The sequence below is a fragment of the Trachurus trachurus genome (genome assembly GCF_905171665.1).
Source record: "Trachurus trachurus genome assembly, chromosome: 7".
Taxonomy (NCBI): Eukaryota; Metazoa; Chordata; class Actinopteri; order Carangiformes; family Carangidae; genus Trachurus; species Trachurus trachurus.
Genome location: NC_139901.1, coordinates 13,865,890 through 13,885,899, shown reverse-complemented (window position 1 = coordinate 13,885,899; position 20,010 = coordinate 13,865,890). Strand labels below are relative to the sequence as shown.

The window sequence follows — 20,010 nt, the reverse complement described above, 5'->3', positions numbered from 1 at the left end:
CGGGGAGGGAGGGAAGGGGGTGGGGGGTAGAGAAGGGGGCGGCGACCAGCGGCGAAAGTAATTTTGGGAGAGTGAATATTTAATGACAAATTTGCTTCGCTCCTGTGTTTTAGGGGTTTTTGCCTTGGTCACACCACCTTTGTTTTAGTGTGTATGTGCTGCGGCCGTGAAAGCCGAGACGCAGCGACGGCGCGGTGACTACAATCAAACGCACCCCGATTATTTTTCTCCTCGCTCTCTCTGTGAGCCAATCAGAGGCCGCGGTGATGTAAACACGGAAGTTGTAGGTGAAACCGAGCACAAAACAAATCGAAACAGGCGACACTAGGAACATTTGTACAGAAATACGCTTTAATTTCACTTTTATGAATGATTTTTTTATATAAAATTGTTAAGTTTAAGATTCCGACTGACTCTGTGATAATACCGTAATCTGTCAGGTGCAGCTTTTGTTATTATTATTTTGGGGCAGCCAGCCCCCCACCCAGCAGGATGGAGGAGAGACACAAGAAGATTCTCCAGCGGAACAGGACCAACCTGGTGCGAGACCTGGACCCGTCCAGTCTCTACGACGGCCTTTTGGAAAAAGGGGTTTTTACCCAGGACATGATCGACGAGATAAAGGTAGGACAGATGTGTAGGTCACACGACATCCAGGTTCGGGTTATGGGGCGTTTACGGACACTCAAGTTTCTCCGCTGACAGAGCTCTGGGACCAGACGCGACCAGGCCCGACAGTTGGTCCGGGACTTGGAGACCCGCGGGAGTCGAGCCTTCCCTTTATTCCTGCTGTGCCTCCAGGACACGGATCAGCAGAGTCTGGCGGAGCTGCTGCACAATGGAGCTCCAAGAGTTCATCTACAGCCCGCGACCCCCACTGAGGTCGTCCGCCCTGTTCTCCAGCCTCTCCCAGTGTGTACGTGTGTGATAGTTATATCTCATTAATATTAATATCATAACAGCCTTTCAAGAGAGTGTTGGTAGGTAGGAAAGTGCTTTAACTTTTGTAATGTAAACTATTTGTTGCAGCTTCTCCAATGGATGTTGACAAGCAAAGACCAGAAGTCCCTATCCGTCCAATACAGAGACCCAGTACTACTCCCAGTCCATGTAAGATATTCAGTTAATTTACAACAGTAAAAACCATGTAAGCTTGTTAATGTTTACCACATACCAATATTTATGTTATTACAGCACCTGAAATGGAGCACATCAGGCCAAGGCCACAAGCCAGGCCGAGGCGGGACAGTATCCAGGTAAACACCATTTTATTTATGATGCACTTTACAACCAACAGCAGGACACAGACTGACCTAGAAACAGTTTAATCCAAAATGACATCATGCTTCCTCTGTATCAGTGCTATAAAATGGATGCCAGCCCATGTGGGCACTGCCTCATCATAAACAATGTGGACTTTGAGCCCGAGAGCCAGCTGAGCAACCGCAAAGGCTCCAACATCGACTGTGATAAGCTGGAGAGAAGGTTCAAGGCACTCAACTTCATTGTGGAGGTCAAGACAAACCTGAAACAGAAAGTAAGAACTGTTTCTTATGCCCCTGTGTCTGAAACCACATGTTGAACACTGAGCTTGTATGTGAAGCTAACTGCCTGTCCTACCATTTCAGCAAATCAGGCGTGAACTGGCAGCTCTGTCTAAACTGGACCACTCACAGTATGACTGCTGTGTGGTTATCATGCTGTCACATGGGACAGAGGTGAGACGTCTCAGGATTAATTCCCGCTGAATGTAATAAAGAGAGAAATCACCTTCAGATTACCATAACATAAATCTCTGCTATCCTGCATAGTTTACTTTTATCACACCAGCTGCTGATGAAATGTCAGTTTTTGCGTTCAGAGGCTGATGTCGACACATTCTCTAACAAAATCCTACCAGAGTTTCCTTTGACCAACACAAGCTCTCATCAGGACAACATGTAACACCTGATGTGTGCTCACATTTATTCCCATAGGTGGCCCACAACCGTTTCCCTGGTGCTGTGTACGGTGTGGACGGACAGTCCCCGGTCCCGGTTCAGCTCATCACAAACTGTCTCAATGGACAGCACTGCCCGTCTCTACAGGGCAAACCCAAGCTTTTCTTCATCCAGGCCTGTGGAGGAGGTAGAGAACATCTTGTGCACAGTCTTAACTCAACATTTAATGGTTAATCATGCATTACAAGTCATCTTGTGTTGTTGTCATCTAGGTGAAAGAGACACTGGCTTTGAGGTGTCACCTGATGATGAGGTGGAACCATCCATCGGTGGAGCAGACGACCAGACAGATGCCATCCCCATGTCGTCCAGCAGTGACTCTCTGAGCATGTCAGATGAACCGGACGCCAGAGCCACTCTTCCCACGCCTAGTGACATCCTGGTGTCCTACTCAACCTCTCCTGGTGTGTTTGTGTCTCAGGGCCCTATTTTAGTGGCGCAACTCAGGGTGGCGCAGCGAAGCGAGCCCTGACGCAGCTGGCGAAGTGGTATTTTCCTCCAGTTCAACAAGGTGCGCAGTGGAATCGGTAAATTGGTGGACTGCTGTGCGCTGAGATGGGAGTGGTCGCGCAGCAGGGGGAGGTGTCGACAGATTCGCCGTGGCGCAGTGACAATTTGTTGCCGATAGACCGCGCGGAGAGTGCGCTGAAAGCTCGCCAGCTCCAACCTGGTCTGATCTCAGCGCAAGGCGAAGCGCAGCCAGCGGACTGGTATTTTGACTGCCCAGTGCGCAGTGCGCCCACGTCACCAAGACCTCACAGGCAGATTTCCACACTTCCAGGCACATTTAAATGCAATTAACAACAACAATAATAATAATAATAATAATCATCACAATAACCCCTATTTATTGTATCTGAATCAGCACATACACCTATATCTATATAGATTGTCCCGTCACACTGATGGCAGACCAAAGGCTGTCGGCATGCGTAATGGAAACTCAGCCTGACTGAATTAACACAGATGAAACCAGGGAGGGACTGAGACAGCCGTGGATGTCCCAAGAGCAGGTGTTGACACTACACACTGTGCCGTTGCAGATGATCAGCTATTTATTTATTTATTTACTTATTGATTTATTAGGGGCCAGTGCCGCATCGTCACGCGACCATAACAAATAAAACTGAAATGCCTCCGTTACGCACAGCGCTGTTTGTTTATGTTGTGATCTGTGCACACGTGTTTAAATATAGGTTAGATAGATAGATAGACCTGCTCCCTCCTCCTCCCTCCTCCCTCCCAGACTACTTTTGCATCATCAGCCCGTGAGGTCTGTTCGCGTGACCGGACACTGCCAGCTTGGACCGGACGAGAACATCAGTTTCCTCCCGTCTCACTTGCTCTGACATATTGAGAGCTGTTGCCCAGTAAAAAAAAACAAAAAAACACACACACACACCCCTTTTCCATTAATAAAGACACTCATATTTAGTAACCTATATTTAAACAGGTGTGCACAGATCACAACAAACAGCTGTGCGTAACGGAGATCACGGAGCGTCTCTCTTTTTCTTTTTTCTTTAGAATTTACCTGAGATGGAGTTGTGAATATCTGCTCACTATGATGCCAGGCTGATTGTGGTTTATTTGTTTTCAGTTTTATTTGTTATGGTCGCGTGACGATGCGGCTCAATAAATCAATAAGTAAATACATAAATATAGCAGATAATCGTGTAGTGTCAACACAGCAGTAATCCATCCTCATCTTTCATCTGTGCAGCCTTTGATGTGTCATAAGTGTGACGGGACAATCGATATAGATGTGCTGAATGTCTATGCTGTAATCTGTAGGTGCTGATTCAAATCTTCTCTTCCACGGTGAAATCAAACGTCCGCCTTGCGCGCGCGGCGGATTTAAAGGCGAGGAGAGGAGCTCATTTGATTGGTGAAGATCTGACTCGGCTGTGTCAAACCCACTCCACGCCTTCTCTCCTCCCTCTATGCCATTTGCGCCGGTGGGAGGGAAGTAGGCGGGATGCGCTCCGCTGCGTCTCGAAGCAAAATCGCAATCTGCTCCTGGCCACTCCCCGTTGGCGAAGCGAAGGCGAGGCGCAGGGCAGATGCGCCTCGCCTGCACCTAGTCTACCAAAGTAGAGCCCTCAGTGTTGTGTGTGTGTGTGTGTGCTGTGGTCACAACTCTGTGTTTGTACAGAGTATGATTTGTAGTTTTCTTGATCTAATCGCAACAATGCAATTTAGCACAGTTCAAACTAAATATGAATCTGATTTTATAGCTTTTGCTAATTTGACATGTTTTACATTTACACATCACCATAGTATTGAACAGAGGACAGATAGATAGATGTCTTCATTGTCATTCAGACATTACATCAAGATGTATTGTAGAACAAAATAACGTTTGCATTAGGCCACAATAAAACAAATAGATAAAAATACTGTAATAAAAATAACCAGGTTAGAAAAAACATTTGAATAATACAGTATATATAAATAATGGCTTAAATACAAGTACACATGCAGATGTGTGTAAATGATATAACAAATAAGAGAAAAAAAAAATAAGAGAAAAAATTATTGCATATTTCAGTGCATTGTGTGACACAATATTGCATAGAATAAAAGCAGATTTGATAACAACACAACTGATAATTTACAATTTGCGGAGCCTGAAAAGCAACAGCAACACAAGCTATTGATAGTCAAACAAAAACAATTAGCAATAGTTATGATTAGCAAGAAGCCCTGCTTTGATTTTAGCAGCACTATACGCACTGGTTGTTGATGCCACTCCAATCATGTGACATGTGCAGGTTATGTCTCCTGGAGAGACACTCAGTCTGGATCCTGGTACGTTGAGACGATGGACCGTGTCCTCGAGGAGAATGCTGCCACCGATGACCTGGTGACCATGTTGATGATGGTGAGCTTCTCTTACACCATAAACATAGACCACCACAAAACATGACAAATAAAAAACACAATCATATTAACTTCTAATGGAAAAGGTAAGGACCTGCTATTAAAAAAGATTGTTGTTGATTGGACAGACACATTTTAGGCACAAATTGGGCAATACATCAGGACATTTTTAAACCCCTGGGGTGTTTTCTGATTTGTCGTACTGTTTTTCAAGTGTTTTAAAGTTCCCCGTAATAGACACATCTAATTATTAACTGTCCTTGTTTACAGGTGAACAATGAGGTCTCCCAAAACTCTGCAAAGGGTCTCTACAAACAAATGCCTGGTTCCTTTAACTTCCTCCGCAAACTTCTCTACTTCCAAACCCAAGCATGACAAAATTCTCAGTTTCAGGTTCAGGTTCAATGTTTAAATGTTTTTGACCTGTGATGTCTTTGGATTGTGTCTCAGAATGATTGTGAGATGTATGGATTTTCCTTACTGCACATTGATATTGTCCATAGAGTCTGTGTTTTTGCAATATCTGATAACTTTTCTATATGAATTTATTAGGCTCAGGTGAAAGAAAATATGTACCATGTACTGTTTTTTTAATATATATTGGTGTCTCATCGACACAGCAGCTCTCAGTTTTTGAGAGCAGATAATCAACACAACGTTAAGATGATTTGTCTGATTTGTGTTATCTGTCTCTTTAATACACTGAACAAAGTGGGATTTTGTTGTCATGATGTAAAAATTTAGGCTGGAAATGCAGCCAACTCTAAAGGTGTCAACTCTTGCAGTGAGTGGGAGCATTTCAGATTCTTTATCTGACCTGTTGCTCCGTTATACAACACTTTTCTCCAGCTGCAGCTGCGTATGGATAATCAGCTTGATAATCCGTTGTTGTGATAGACACATGTGTTTTCATAACGTAGCCTATCATAAAGTGGATACAATCACCGCACTGAATATCATAAGACATTACAGCCATAACGCTCTTCTAAAAATAATTCAGACTCGTTGGAAATCAGTGTGAATAACATACATATTACATAACTATAGCTGCCAGATCCAATTTACGCACGCTTTGAATTGTGCTCCATGTAAATTAGAGTTGAATCTGTGGAGGCAGACCATTAATGTGGTGAAATAAAATGCAAAAAAATCGCCCAGACAATCGCCAAAAATTAAATTCGTCCTATTGCCCAAGCCTATCTCACTTTACTATAAGGTACACAAAAAGGGTAACTAATGATTAAGTAATGATTCAGTACTCATTACCTACTCATTTTGATGTCTCACTTTACTACACAAAAAGGGTAACTAATGATTAAGTACTTATTACCTACTCATTTTGATGTCTCACTTTACCTTAAGGTACACAAAAAGGGTAACTAATGATTAAGTAATAGTTAGTTCCTCAGTAATTTGATTAGGAGTTACTGAAGAACTCGCCATTAACTAATAGTGAGTTCCTCATTCATTCCAAATTTGTTTCATTGTAAATAACTAGGCTACTCTAAATTTTGTGCACCTCAAACAACTTTACTGTGAACCACGGTGTGATCAGTATACAGTACTACACAGCCCCATGATACATTCATTTAGCCTACCAAACATGTGACAAACTATCATATTTATTTCGAAGGCAACATGGATGGTCATATTGATGTGTCTGTGGTCTGAAATTAATGAATAAAATCTTCTCAAGAATCCTGCTGTCTGTGATTTTTTTAAGGAACTACTAATGTAAAGATGAAGATGAAGAAATGAAATGTGTGATTATGTGTCACTTTAGGTCATAAAGGTTAACTACTGGACAGGTTATTGAGTATTGATTCTGTACTGATGAAGTAACTAGTTCACTAATCATCAAGTTGTGATTAACTTTCTATGAAATTTGATAATGAGTTAATGAAGAACTGATCATTAATAGTTCCTCATTCGTTCCTCAGTAACTACTCCTCTGAACTTTTATCAGGGGTTCCTGAAGAACTGACCATTAACTAATAGTTAGTTAATCATTAGTTCCTCAGTTAGGTACTCTAATTTTGTGTACCCCAATTCCTCACTAACTACTCATTAGTTCCTCATTAGTTCTTCATTAGTTCCTCATTAACTATTCTAATTTTGTGTAGCTACCTTTGAGTCTCTTGTTTGCAAAACATAAACTCAAATAGTTTCCCATTTTCCAACTAGTTTTTGCAAAAACTTTCCCAAAGTTAAGGTATGTAGGTCAGATATGGAAAACAAACAAAACAAACAAACATTTATTTATATAAAATGTAAAATGCTTTATTATCTAATGAATCCTTTAGTTTATGTAACAGTTATTGTTTTAGATTTTTTCAAGCCTGATGAAGCCCACAGGACGAAACGCGTTGCTGCTGTTTTTAACAATAAATTAATTGAATGTACCCCATTCTGTGCAGTGGAACCTTCTTTTCTTTTTCCATGGTTTTTGTTCCTGAATGCTGATGTTAGCATTAAGCGCAAAGCACCACTGTGTGTGCACAGAGCTGATACCACAGCTGTAGATCTCATCAGAAAACCTTAAAAGATTCCTTAGCCTGAATTAGTGTACGAAATGCTTTGTGACTACGACTGTATATCATCTTCTTTAATCATTTAAGTTTAAGTCACATTAGCAAGAAGTGTACAAAGTACATTAAGTCTGTGTCAACATTACAACAGAAATATATTAGGTAAATCTGTTGATGCAGTCTTGAAAACACAGGATGACAAGACTGGAGTTTCGCAAATGATAGATTGAACATTTAAAAAGAAAATTCATGTATTCATATACTGTATTATTCTTCCCTGTTTGTCTCCTTCTTGTGATTTCTGTTGTTTGGAACCCCATTTTTTAATCATTTATTACCCCAATTGTAAATAATGATCATCATTTAGTGTTATATTAATTTTCCCTCTCTGTATGAGGTGCTCTGGTTCAGAGCAGCTGAATTTTGTTTATTTTACTAACTTGTTATTGTTTTTTCTATTTTTGTCCAAAGATGGAGCCAAACAGTGTTTTGCTCTTGTGTCTGGTCCAGTCTGGTTCTAAATGGTTTCAACATCCTCAGGCCACTGATTTGGCAAAGTCCTGGACAGACTGCCCCAGACATGCGGGCACCAACAGAACATTTCTGTCGGCTGAGATGTGACATTTGTGGCAAGGTGAAGAGGGCCCGGGCGGGGATTGAACCCACACCTCCCGGGTAAGAGTCATGCGCGCTTGCCAGTCACCCAAAGGGACATCCCCTTGGCCAAGTAGCCAGGGCACATGATCAATTGGAGGCATAGTGACAGGAACCTCAACTGTCACATCTCTCCCCCTCTTTTCACAAGCACGTCCTCGTGCTTCCGCGCAGGCTGCCACACATATTAGGAATCCATGGACCCACCCCTAGTGCTACATGGATCCTGCCAACAACGCCAGAATGTGGCAAGGAGAAGAGGGCCCGGGCGGGGATTGAACCCACACCTCCCGGGTAAGAGTCATGCGCGCTTGCCAGTCACCCAAAGGGACATCCCCTTGGCCAAGTAGCCAGGGCACATGATCAATTGGAGGCATAGTGACAGGAACCTCAACTGTCACACCAGTATCCTCAAGTCATCATGATGACAGAAACATTGTGACTATAGTTCTCCTTAAGTTGTTATTCCTACGCCCATGTGTACTACGTGGGAAAACACCCGTCACAAAAACCTTCTTCTTAGTAATAAATTTGGCTATTTTGCAATACGTATGCCATATCAATGCAAATAATAATTTAAAAAAATGCTCAGGCTAATGTCCAGCACTGGTGCCCTTAGCTTTCAGGAAATGAGGCTTGTGTGTGTCTACAGTATATTTAGCCAAACATTTTTATCATTTTATCCTCAGTGCACCCTCCTCACTTTCCCTATTTGTGTTTGCTTTGGCTTGTTCTATGAAGACTTTGACCTGCTCTTTGAACGTGGACTTTCTGGAATTTCTGTAGTTTTAGAAATTCTGGCCTGTGTTGTTCAGGTTTGTTTTATGAAGACAGACTCTGCAGCAGCAGACCGCCCAAGATCGAGGTGAATAAAAAACAAGCAGTCCATTCGTACCCTCAGTCTCAAGGCTCTCCTACCACTGGGTCCTGTAAAGCCATGCTCGGCCTCGGCTTCACACTCTGTGAGTAAAACTGTCTAGAAAAATAAAAGACAATATAATATAATATAATATAATATATATTCAAGTAGTTTTATATTGTGATTTTTGATTTTTTGAAGTTTCTGTATTCTGGGTTCTGTCTATAACATATGATAATTTGTCCTTTTAAAAAAATCTGTTTCTCTCTCAGTTCTGGCAGCAACCTGTCGACTTGTAAGTTCAGGTAATCATTTATTATGTGCTGGAAAGTAGGTATGAGGATGTTTAATACATTTAGCTTCCATAACTTTATCTAATTTTTCTCTGTCTTCTTCAGGTTTTTCTGCCTCAACAGTTACCAGCTGTGATGACGTCCATCGACTGAGCTGTGGTAAGTCTCTATCTTCTGTCAAATGTTTACATTTATTTTGGCAGCATGGAGTCACTTTTTTGAAAGACTTAAAAAAAGGGGAGAAGTGAAACTGAATCACTGAATATAGTTTGACAAACCTTACTAATAGCAAGCAATTCAGTCAAATTTTTCTCTCTCTGAATAACCTGTATTAGGGCTCAACACAACATAGGCCTATTCATCAATTTGACAACACATTATAGGCTACAAATGTGTGACACAATAGAAATGTTTCCAGGGACACTAAAAATGTTACAGGCCTGGTTAAAGACTAATGCTAAACTGACAACACATATTAGCAATAATATGTGAGTCATGTGACGTTGATGTTTTAATAAACCAATCAAAATCATGCTTCTTGGAAAAACCAGCTAGCTGTCTTCAAAACTGCTAAAATCAAGGACCAGTGAACTAAAGGGTCCCACTGAAGTTTTATCAATCTCTTTGCTGTGTAGCAGATTATGGCGTGATCAGTGTCGAGTCAGCACTGTATGGACGCAAAGACACGGAGACGTGCAGTGAGGGGAGATCTCCGCAGGAGACTCAGAACACAGACTGCTCTCTGGACAACGCTGTGGATCACCTCAAGAGAAAGTATGCACTCCAGTTTAACACATATCACTACACTAAAACGCATACTGCTTGTCGTTGAAAACTTTTTCTTTGCATTTGAAACAGAGTCATTTTTCAGTCCAAACTATTTGCAAAAAGGGGCTGCCGCTTCACCCGGCTGGTTCTTTGCTAAGGTGCTGGAGACATCAAAAGTGTCCAAACTGAAGAAAAAGATCTCTGCACACTTAGATCTATGCAATCTCACTTTATTCAGGGCTAAGCTTTCGGTCTCAGACGACCTTCATCAGAGCATCCAGTATGCTCTGATGAAGGTTGTTTAACACGTTTAACACTTAGATTGCATAGATCTAAGTGTGCTGAGATCTTTTTCTTCAGTCAGTCCAAACTATTAAAATTATATAATTATAACCCTACAGTCCATAAAACCTTTTCAGCTTCACCACCTCCCATCAACACTGGACCTTCCCTAATGAAAGAAGAAGAAGACACCATGGAAGAATGAACATGAATTTTCTTTTACCCAACAGCTGTATCGAAATGTCAGAAAACTATAAATATGATCATGTTGTCATTGATATTTATATTGTATTGTCATTTTAATGGCTCCACATGCTCTTTTTGTAATGTTTTGTCTTATTTCAACATTTCAATCCCCTTTGCTTTACTTCTATGGTCAGGAAAAAAATAGTATCATCTCAGTGTTATCAATAAAATTAGCTTTAAATAATAGGTAAGTGTATAGGTGCAGTCAGATTCTCGCTGTCTTATCTTTTTTTATGAACTCTCCTTCACATCTGTTCTCGACCTTGTGACGTTTTTCATCGAAGTCTGTCATGACCTTTGTTTTCCTTCTTGCAGTTGTAATGGAAAAGTGTCGTGTGAAATGTACTCAAAACCCTTCACTGATCCCTGCCCCGGCACCTACAAATACCTGCAGACCAAGTACACCTGCCTCCCAGCAAGTCAGTCCTGTCTCCCCCTCACTTCATTTATAGACATTAATATAAGCAGACATTCTAGAGGTCCAGTGTTGCCATGTAGTTTGTTAGTCAACAGTAGTAGACTGTTTGTGTTTTCATCAGTATGATCTGATCTGAAGCTCATGAATAGAAGAAAGATCCACCACCTGATTGTCCAAGGTTATGATGCATATGATCCATCTCATTCTGACAGATCAGCAAGTGGTATGTGAGCGCTCGTACGCACACCTGCAGTGCGGTAAGATTACATTTTACTTTTATTTTCATAGCACTTTGACCCTCACTACAGTACATCGCTCCTTTGGCCACTGACCTCCAAATGTTGTTTTTATCTATTCTTCTTCCTCTTCTTTCTGCCAGATGAAGGGCTGATTATAAGAGTCTATGGTGCTGATTATGGACGCCGTGATCGGACCACATGCATTTACCAGCGGCCTACCCAACAGGTCCAAAATATATACTGCATGAACCCCACCAGCAAAGTCGCTGAAAGGTACAGACTCTTCACCAGCCTGTAGCTCAGGTTAAGGTCAAAATCAGCAAATCATTTTTTTTTAATGTATAAACAACCAAAAAGCAGCAGAGTGAAATCAGAACTGTAAGAAATGATCCAGTAAAGCACGAGTAAAAGAATCTCATGTAAGTTTTGTGGTTTGGTGTGGGGGAGAAAAAATAATTTAGACCATGACGTATTTAAAACTGCAGTGATGGCATCCATTTAAAGCCTGTACTCACTCATGTGACATACACGCATAATATTACATGTACATGTGTGTGTGTGAAGCCTGCTCTTACTCGTGTCACCCTACATCCACAGATGCAATGGGAAAAACAGCTGCACTATAAAAGCGAGCAATGCAGTGTTTGGAGACCCCTGCGTGGGGATTTACAAGTACCTGGAAGTGTCGTACAGTTGTGAATGTAAGTCATTACATGTAGACTCTATAGTCTTCAGTCAGTCATTAAAGGGATAGTAGCATTTTTTTTAAAAATGGGGTTGTATGATCTACAAATAGCCCCTAAGTACTTTAATTGCAGTAGAAGACTCTCTGCACTCCTCCCGTTAGCAACGCCAGCCCATAGCCCTGCCCAGAGATTTACAACATACAGTGTTGTGAACAAACCCAAAGAAACGGCCTATTTTCGCGGCCTAAAAGAGGTTTTACCTGAAAAAAATATACAGTTCCATTGTTCACTATAATAAGGAAAAACACAGTTTTTATTTGGACCTAACCAACTGCTGATCGGCGGGCGCTAACCCTGGGCGGAGGGATACAGTGAGTTGGTACTCACTCAGCACTTTGAAGGGCTGGAAAAAATTATATTATAGCGAACAATGGAACTGTGTATTTTTTTTTCAGGTAAAACCTCTTTTAGGCCATTTCTTTGGGTATGTTGTAAATCTCTGGGCAGGGCTATGGGCTGGCGTTGCTAACAGGAGGAGTGCAGAGAGTCTTCTACTGCAATTAAAGTACTTAGGGGCTATTTGTAGATCATACAACCCCACTTTTTAAAAAAATGCTACTATCCCTTTAAGTGTCAACAGTAAAACATGCATTTTTCGACACAACAGTTTCTGCTATGAGTCACTGTCCATCGGAAGAGACACTGATCTGATTTGTGTTTTGCAGATCCAGACACTCTTGAGTCAAAACTGTGAAATCACAATGGGACCACCCAGTCTACAAATAAAATACTTTGAATCAGCAACATGTGTCTTGCTTGTCTTTACTGTCAGTTTAAGTGAGGTGTGCACAAGAGTAGCTTCCTGAATCAGATGAAGGATCAGCAGTGACTGGCAGTGTTGACAGATCTTAGAGGAAGTCCAGAGACAAATAAAAGTAACACATGGCTCCGTGGGTTGAGCAGGCGCCCCATATGCAGAGGCTACAGTCCTCGCTGCAGCCGGCCCCGCTTCAAATCTCACATCTGGTGGTCCTTTGCTGCATGTCATTCCCCCTCTCTCTGCCTCCCCATTTCTTGTCTTATCCCGTCAATTAAAGGTGAAAAGCCCCCAAATATATATTATATAAAATATATAATATACTTAAAAAAAAAAAAAAAGTAACACATGACATAATTTTTACAATTTCCTAAGAACAGCTACCCCGATCAGGCATAACATTATGACCACCTGCCAAATAATATTTTGGTTCCCTTTTTTCTGCCAAATACGCAACAAACTGTGATGCATGTGTGTTATCTGACACCTTTCTATCAGAAACAACATTAACCTCTTCAGCTATTTGAGCAACAGTAGTGCTGGATCAGACCTCTAAGCCTTGGCCGCCCATAACCCATAACCCTGTTCCTTCCTTGGACTACTTTTGATAGATATTGACCTGCAGACTGGGAACACCCCACAAGAGCTGCAGTTTTTGAGATGCTCTGACCCCGTCCTCTAGCCATCACAATTTGGCCCTTGTCAAACTCACTCAAATCCTTACACTTGTCCATTTTTCCTGCTTCGACACATCAACTTTGAGGATAAAAACTTCACTTGCTGCCTGATACATCCCTTCCACTAACAGGTGCCAAGATGAAGTGTTATTCAGTGCTATTCACTTCACCTTTCAGTGGTTGCAATGTACGCCTATAGGTAGTGTATGTGCTCAGCTAATTAGAGCACATAGTTGTAAATAGATCAACAGGAGCAGCAGTAGGAGGAGGAACCTATGGTGGCCCTGAGGACTCAGGACATTATTACAGGATATCAGCAGATAGAAGTGGCATTAAAAAGGAACTTCCTGAATTGGCTAAAGGATCGTCAGTGACTGGCAATGTTGACAGATCGAAGAGGAAGTCCAGAGACAAAAAAGTAACAGGTGCTATTGTTGACATACTGTGCACATACCTGTAAAACAAAATCAACAGGAGCAACCATGGGTGGACTGGCACCAAAAATAGGCCCTGGCATTTAGGACAGAGGCCAGACCTTGGCTTACACAAACATATATATCAGTGATCATAATGATAATGAGAAAAGAAAATGCATTGTTCACCAAAAGTGCACACTGATAGAAGGATTCGATCCCAGACTGGAACAAAATTCTTGTTTATAGAGCTGCTGAACCAGGTAAGCTACACTTTACCCATGCTGTCAATGTTATTGTGTCTTCAGTGTTTCAGAGTTGGCCGGCTGTAAACCAGCTGACCCCGACCAACTTTTTTTTGTTTTTTTGTGGTCACTACACTGGAAACATGACTGCTGTGAGTGTGTATTGAGTGTTTGCTTTAGATGTTAAAGGTGTTTCTTTGTGTTTTGTCTCTTTGGCTGTGTTTTATTGAGACACAATACATTGAGCTCTCAGGGACAAGTCGTTGGTCACTCATGCACATGAACTACAAACAATGAGGCTACAAACATGATAAGGATAAGCTCCCTCAAGGAAGTAATTACCAGAAATGTGGGTTAGTAAGTAACAGGATTGAAGACAGTTCCTGGTCCAGCAGAATAAATACAGGTGTGACTGACCCAGGCTCCATCAGTCCTCCTGCTCACCTGAGACGAGATCTTCCGTGATGCTTCGCTTCCACAGCAGCGCACTTTGTGAGTACATGACAATTACCATGAGGGTTTGATTAAGAGACAGAGACTGTTATTATATTTAGCAGTTGATTTAAGTTGCCACAACTTCCAAGAGGAATGGGCAATCATCATATATGCAGATAACATGCAGATTTAATTTGCTGTTTCATGTTAAGATTTAATTCTCATTTACAGTACTCTGGGGTGGCATGGTGGATGAGTGGGTGCTGGGTTTGATTTCCTAGTCTGTTGTTTTCTAATATCTGGGTAAATAAATCCTCTGTTTTCAAATAACAGTTCCTGTGTTTTAGTTGTCTCAGTGATGCAAAGTCTGTGATGTACAAGTCCTGTTTCACAGTTTTGACAAGTTTGACTGTGATGTTTGTTTGTTTTTTCCAGTGCTGGCAGCAACATGTATGCTTTTGACCAAAGGTAAATATCTGATCTATGTACATACAGTATATATATATATGTATATACTGTATATGTGTGTGTGTGTGTGTGTGTGTGTGTGTGTGTGTGTGTGTGTGTGTGTGTGTGTGTGTGTGTGTGTGTGTGTGTGTGTGTGTGTGCGCGCGCGCGTATACTGTATATAGATACTACACTCTGAGACATGGAGTCTATAATTTGTACTTTTCTTTTTATATCTCTTTATTTTTGTAGTTTCCACAGAGACGGTCATCACCTGTGACAATGGCAGCGATGTCCAGCGTCTGAGCTGTGGTATGAACTTGTTTGTCTTTAAAATGACAAGTCCATTTATTCTTAAAGGCTGAGTGCACCAAGTACACAACCAAATATTCCAGTACATTCTGTGTATGATGTATCACTAATTAACCATGAAAGCCACATTGATCAAAAAATCCATCTGGGTCCAGTTCTCTAAAACCTGACGGAGATGAGACATTCTAAAGACAAATACCTAATTGCTGTGGGACTAAATCACAATATACAGTCATGAATATAACTTGACACTTTTCTCTTCTTAGATCAGGGGGTGATCAGTGTGCAGGCATCTTTGTACGGACGTCTGAACAGGGAGACCTGCAGTGAAGGGAGACCTAGTAATCAGCTCACCAACACCAAGTGCGCTCAGAGCGGCACTGTGAATATCATCAGGAGAAGGTAGCTGCACACCTTCACACAGTCACTGGATTGAATAACATGACTTAGTAAAATGTATTTGCAGCAGGGGACAATCAGGGAGAGCAGGGAAACAATAGATTTATAGAACCCCATAGGTGGGGTTAGTTATAACACCTCTGTTTCATGCAAATTTCATGCAAATATTTCCTAAAATTATATCTATATCAATTCTACCAATATCCTATAGGTAAATATTGTTTTCAAAAACTACAAAGTAATCTAATTAAGGAGTATTAGGGCCACATTGAGAAAAAAAAATCACCAACTTTGAGAAGAATAAAGTCGTAAATTTACGAAAATAAAGTCATACATTTACGAGAATTAAGTCATAATATTACGAGAATTAGAGCAGGGCGCAGGGAGACTGGGCTTGAGCTCGGGTCCTGGAGCGGAGCTGCGATGTAGCCTGTACCACTTCAATGAGTTTAGAAACATTATTTATTTTAAGGTCGAAAAACTAGGTGGGGCTCTCCTTGTTTGTAAATTTATGACCTTATTCTCGTAAATTTATGACTTTATTCTTGTAATAAATTTATTCTCGTAAATTTATGACTTTATTCTTGTAATACATTTATGACTTTATTCTCGTAAATTTATGAGTTTATTCTCGTAATATTATGACTTTATTCTCGTAAATTTATTACCATATTCTCATAAATTTACGACTTTATTCTCGTAAATTTACGACTTTATTCTCGAAGTCTGTGAACATTTTTTTTTTTCAATTTGGCCCTAATACTCCATCGTAATTACTGTAATCAATGTACAAACAAGCTGTCAACAAAGTCTGAATAGGCCTGAAGGATGTTTAATTATTGTTGCACGTAACAGGTGATGTTAGTTCTAACACCGCATTACAACTAATCATGCTGTGTGACATTTTATTAAAGGGATACTTCACCCAAAATCAATAATTAACAAATTTTCTACTCACCGTCATGCCAAGGAAGGGTTCGGAGAACTTTCAGAGTCATCAAAAAGCTTTTGGAGTTCCTGGGGGGTCCGGCTGGCAACAGATTTTCATATAATTGCTGCGAAGAGAGTTCACTTCTGAATCGTCCAAAACACACACTATGAAACATCCAAATACCTCCATACTGCTCGTCCTTACTGACCCAAGTGTCCTGAAGCTGCAACATGAAAAAGTTGTTCGGAAAGAATTTATTTGATCTTTTTAGCCTTGTTGTAGTAGCTCCCAGTGGCTCTGTTGATGTTTGTGCGCATGCGCGAGAGTTGCTTCGAGATGTTTGTTCGTCGTTGTAAACAATTGGATGTATGATGTAACCATGGAAGAACATCTCAAGCAGCCACTGGGAGCTACTACTACAACAAGGCTAAAAACAGAGATCAAATTATTTTTTTCTGTATGGTTTCAGTGTGCTGACATACTGTCCTCCTGTCTCACCATCACAAAAGGAGGTTCAAGGCTCTGTTCTTGGAACAATGTTATTCTCCGTTTACGTAAAGGATATAACCTCTTTATTACATGGTTGTGCATACTGTGATTTATTCCACTGTAGATTATTATTATATATTATTATTATTATTATTATTATTATTATTATTATTATTATTATTATTATTATTATTATTATTATTATTATTATTATTATTATTATTTTTATACCACAACTCAACTTACTACAACTTTCATTTAACAATCCTAAAGACCAGCTTCAGGTCCTAAAACTGATCCAAACTGATCCAAAACTGTGCAAAGACAAAATAGATGTTATTTTCAAATGAACAAAATATTGACACTCTTACTGTCATCCCTAAAGGTGTGACGGCAAGAGGGTGTGTGAGTTCAACTCGTTGGTCGTTCGTACCGGTGACCCCTGCCGTGGCACATACAAATATGTGGAGACAAACTACACCTGTGTCCCAGCAAGTCAGTCACACATCTGGACAAAATCCATACCGATTCAGATCCACCAACAAGTTAAATTCTGTGTCTAATGATGTTTCATGTTCCTTTAACAGTTCAAGTCACTGCATGCGAGCGCTCTACAACCAATTTGTTCTGTGGTAAGATGAATTGTTTTCTTTTTTGCATAGTGGATTAATGTGATAAGCAAAAGCATCTTTTAATCAAATATGTTTTGCTGAATCAAGGAAAATCATATATCTGGTGTCATGAAAAAAATTTATAAAACAATATTAAAATACAATATATCCGCATAAGAAACAATAGACATGACAATGGAATTTGAACATTATTCAAGGTGAAGAAATGAAAGAAAGAAAGACAGAGAGATAATGAATTAATTAGAAGAAAAATAATTAAATAAAACATTAAGCAGTACCATGTTGTTACTTAATTTATATGTGTCAGATGTGCAATAGGGAGTTTTAATCATATTGTTGGCATATGTCCTCTAAGACATCTCTCATGTAACGTACTGATTTAATCACACAGCCACCTGTTACATGTAGGAACTGTTGTTTGTTTCCATGACATTAGTAATATTTGTTAAACTCAGATGAGGCAGTAAAAGAGGATCTGCTGTTGGCATAGACGGATTATCATGACCACAGGCCCCTGCTTACACATGCAAACAGTGCACGCACAAAGGCGCTCTTCCCATTACACACATAACAACACCGGGCAACATACAACCACACCAAATTACTGTCATTTTAGGTCTGTTTTGTTTGGCACCTGCCATGTACAGGACAATATATGGGAGAGACAGCAAGCTCAAATAGCCCTTGCAGTAGCTATTATAGAGTAAAACACGCCTTAATTAAAATATAGGTAACCATTTAAAAACAAATCTATCAACCAGCGCATCCAGTGTTTCCCATTAATGTCTGTGGTCTGTGGTGGCCCGCAACTCTCTCTCTCCCTCGCGTTGACGCACACAGACACACTTAGACACACAAACACAGGCACATGGAGGGGTCGCGTTGTAATGATAAACAAATGAACTAAATCGCGCTAATGTGTTCAAATTGCACTCGTCATCAGACCGACCGCCCGACCAGGGGGTGGGGGTAGTATCCGAGTAGTCAAATGGCACTCGGATGCCGAGTACTCGGATGCAGCCCTAGAAACTATACTCACCTAAACCACCGGCTTTTTCCTGGCCTTAGAGAGAGAGAGCAGCATCAGGGACAGCTAGTGCGGCTAGCAGCCCTGAGCCTCCTACTCTGCTGCACGTAGCTTCACCTGAGCTCCGTCATTAGCTGGAGAGAAAACACCGACTCTCGCTCTCCACCCATAAACGTCCAATAGCCTGTGTAGTGTTTATTTTTAGACACAAAACTCCAAAACCTTTAATCTTATAATTTTTAAACTGATTTTATTATCATACCACATTTTCAAAACCACATTCATTCCAATATTTTTTTTAATTGTGCCCCCCCCCCCCCCCCCCCCCCCCCAAAAAAAAAAACAAAAAAACAACAACTCTGAAGGCCAAGGGCCCCTGGGCTGGGCACTTTGCCCATGCGGTAATCCATCTATGGCTGTTGGGATGCATTTTCAGGGACACCAACAACAATAAGCAAAGGTTCTGGATCAAGATATTGTTAGTGATTTTAGAAGGTGGCATACCAAAAAAAGGTTGAACATCTATTTTCTGATGTCTTTTCTGATGTCTTTCTCTGATCAGATGAGGGCCAGGTGATATCTGTCCTTGGAGCTTATTACGGACGCAGTGACCAGACCACCTGTTCCTACAGAGTCAGAGTCAGTCAGATTCAAAATACTCTCTGCTTCCACCCCACTAGCAAAGTTGCTAACAGGTACTGTTACTATTTCCTCCCTTTTTTAAATGTAGTAGGCTATACAGTAATGTTTATATCTTGACGAAAGTGAAGTGAATTACAAGTTAATTTTATGTTATGTTCATGAACAATAAATCTGATTCGGATTAAGGGACTCATCAAATCCAAACTACATAATATTTGTGTGTGTGTGACGCCGGTTTTTACTCATGATACCCTGCATCCACAGCTGCAATGGGAGAAACACCTGCAGCATCAGAGCAAGCAACTCAGTGTTTGGAGACCCCTGTGTGGGCACTTACAAGTACCTGGAATTGTCGTATGTGTGCCAGTGTAAGTATCTTAAAGGCCTGTTGTAAACTGTGATCTAATTGTACAAAGGACAAACACCAGAAAACAAGATGTTCAAGTGGAGAAATGACTTAAGTCATTTGTTCCTTTTCAGATCCTCTGGTTTGATCCGGACACTCCTCATCCGCCTGAGTAAATGGACTGAATAAAAGATAAATGCCAGTTGTGATCTATGAAGGATCTGGAGTTTTTGTTTTGTTTTTTCATTTTGATTAAGGTAAAATGTGTCACTGCATTGTTTATTGTTAGCACCATAGTGTAAGCACCATTTATTATTGTTTTGCTATTTGCGCTGATTTGTA

The 20,010-nt window shown here is 40.8% G+C and overlaps 2 protein-coding genes across 2 annotated transcripts; both read left to right on the top strand.

Moving 5' to 3' along the window:
- Window positions 1-93: 93 nt before the first annotated feature.
- On the top strand, window positions 94-5,826 carry casp9 (caspase 9, apoptosis-related cysteine peptidase). The gene is made up of 11 exons (XM_083974875.1): window positions 94-283; window positions 441-624; window positions 706-916; window positions 1,030-1,110; window positions 1,195-1,256; window positions 1,361-1,537; window positions 1,629-1,718; window positions 1,977-2,127; window positions 2,213-2,404; window positions 4,775-4,884; window positions 5,154-5,826. Exons 2-11 carry the CDS (start codon window positions 493-495, stop codon window positions 5,256-5,258), a joined length of 1,311 nt encoding a protein of 436 aa, XP_083831001.1. The 5' UTR covers window positions 94-283; window positions 441-492; the 3' UTR covers window positions 5,259-5,826.
- A 3,040-nt stretch (window positions 5,827-8,866) lies between these two features.
- On the top strand, window positions 8,867-19,964 carry LOC310988974 (L-rhamnose-binding lectin CSL1). The gene is made up of 18 exons (XM_083975805.1): window positions 8,867-9,027; window positions 9,197-9,229; window positions 9,323-9,376; window positions 9,853-9,991; window positions 10,829-10,932; window positions 11,144-11,188; window positions 11,311-11,443; window positions 11,768-11,871; window positions 12,524-12,553; window positions 14,423-14,500; window positions 14,879-14,911; window positions 15,143-15,202; window positions 15,469-15,604; window positions 17,407-17,516; window positions 17,609-17,653; window positions 19,243-19,375; window positions 19,587-19,690; window positions 19,803-19,964. The coding sequence occupies exons 1-18, from the start codon at window positions 9,003-9,005 to the stop codon at window positions 19,814-19,816; spliced, it is 1,380 nt and encodes a 459-aa protein (XP_083831931.1). The 5' UTR covers window positions 8,867-9,002; the 3' UTR covers window positions 19,817-19,964.
- The last annotated feature ends 46 nt before the right edge of the window (window positions 19,965-20,010 follow it).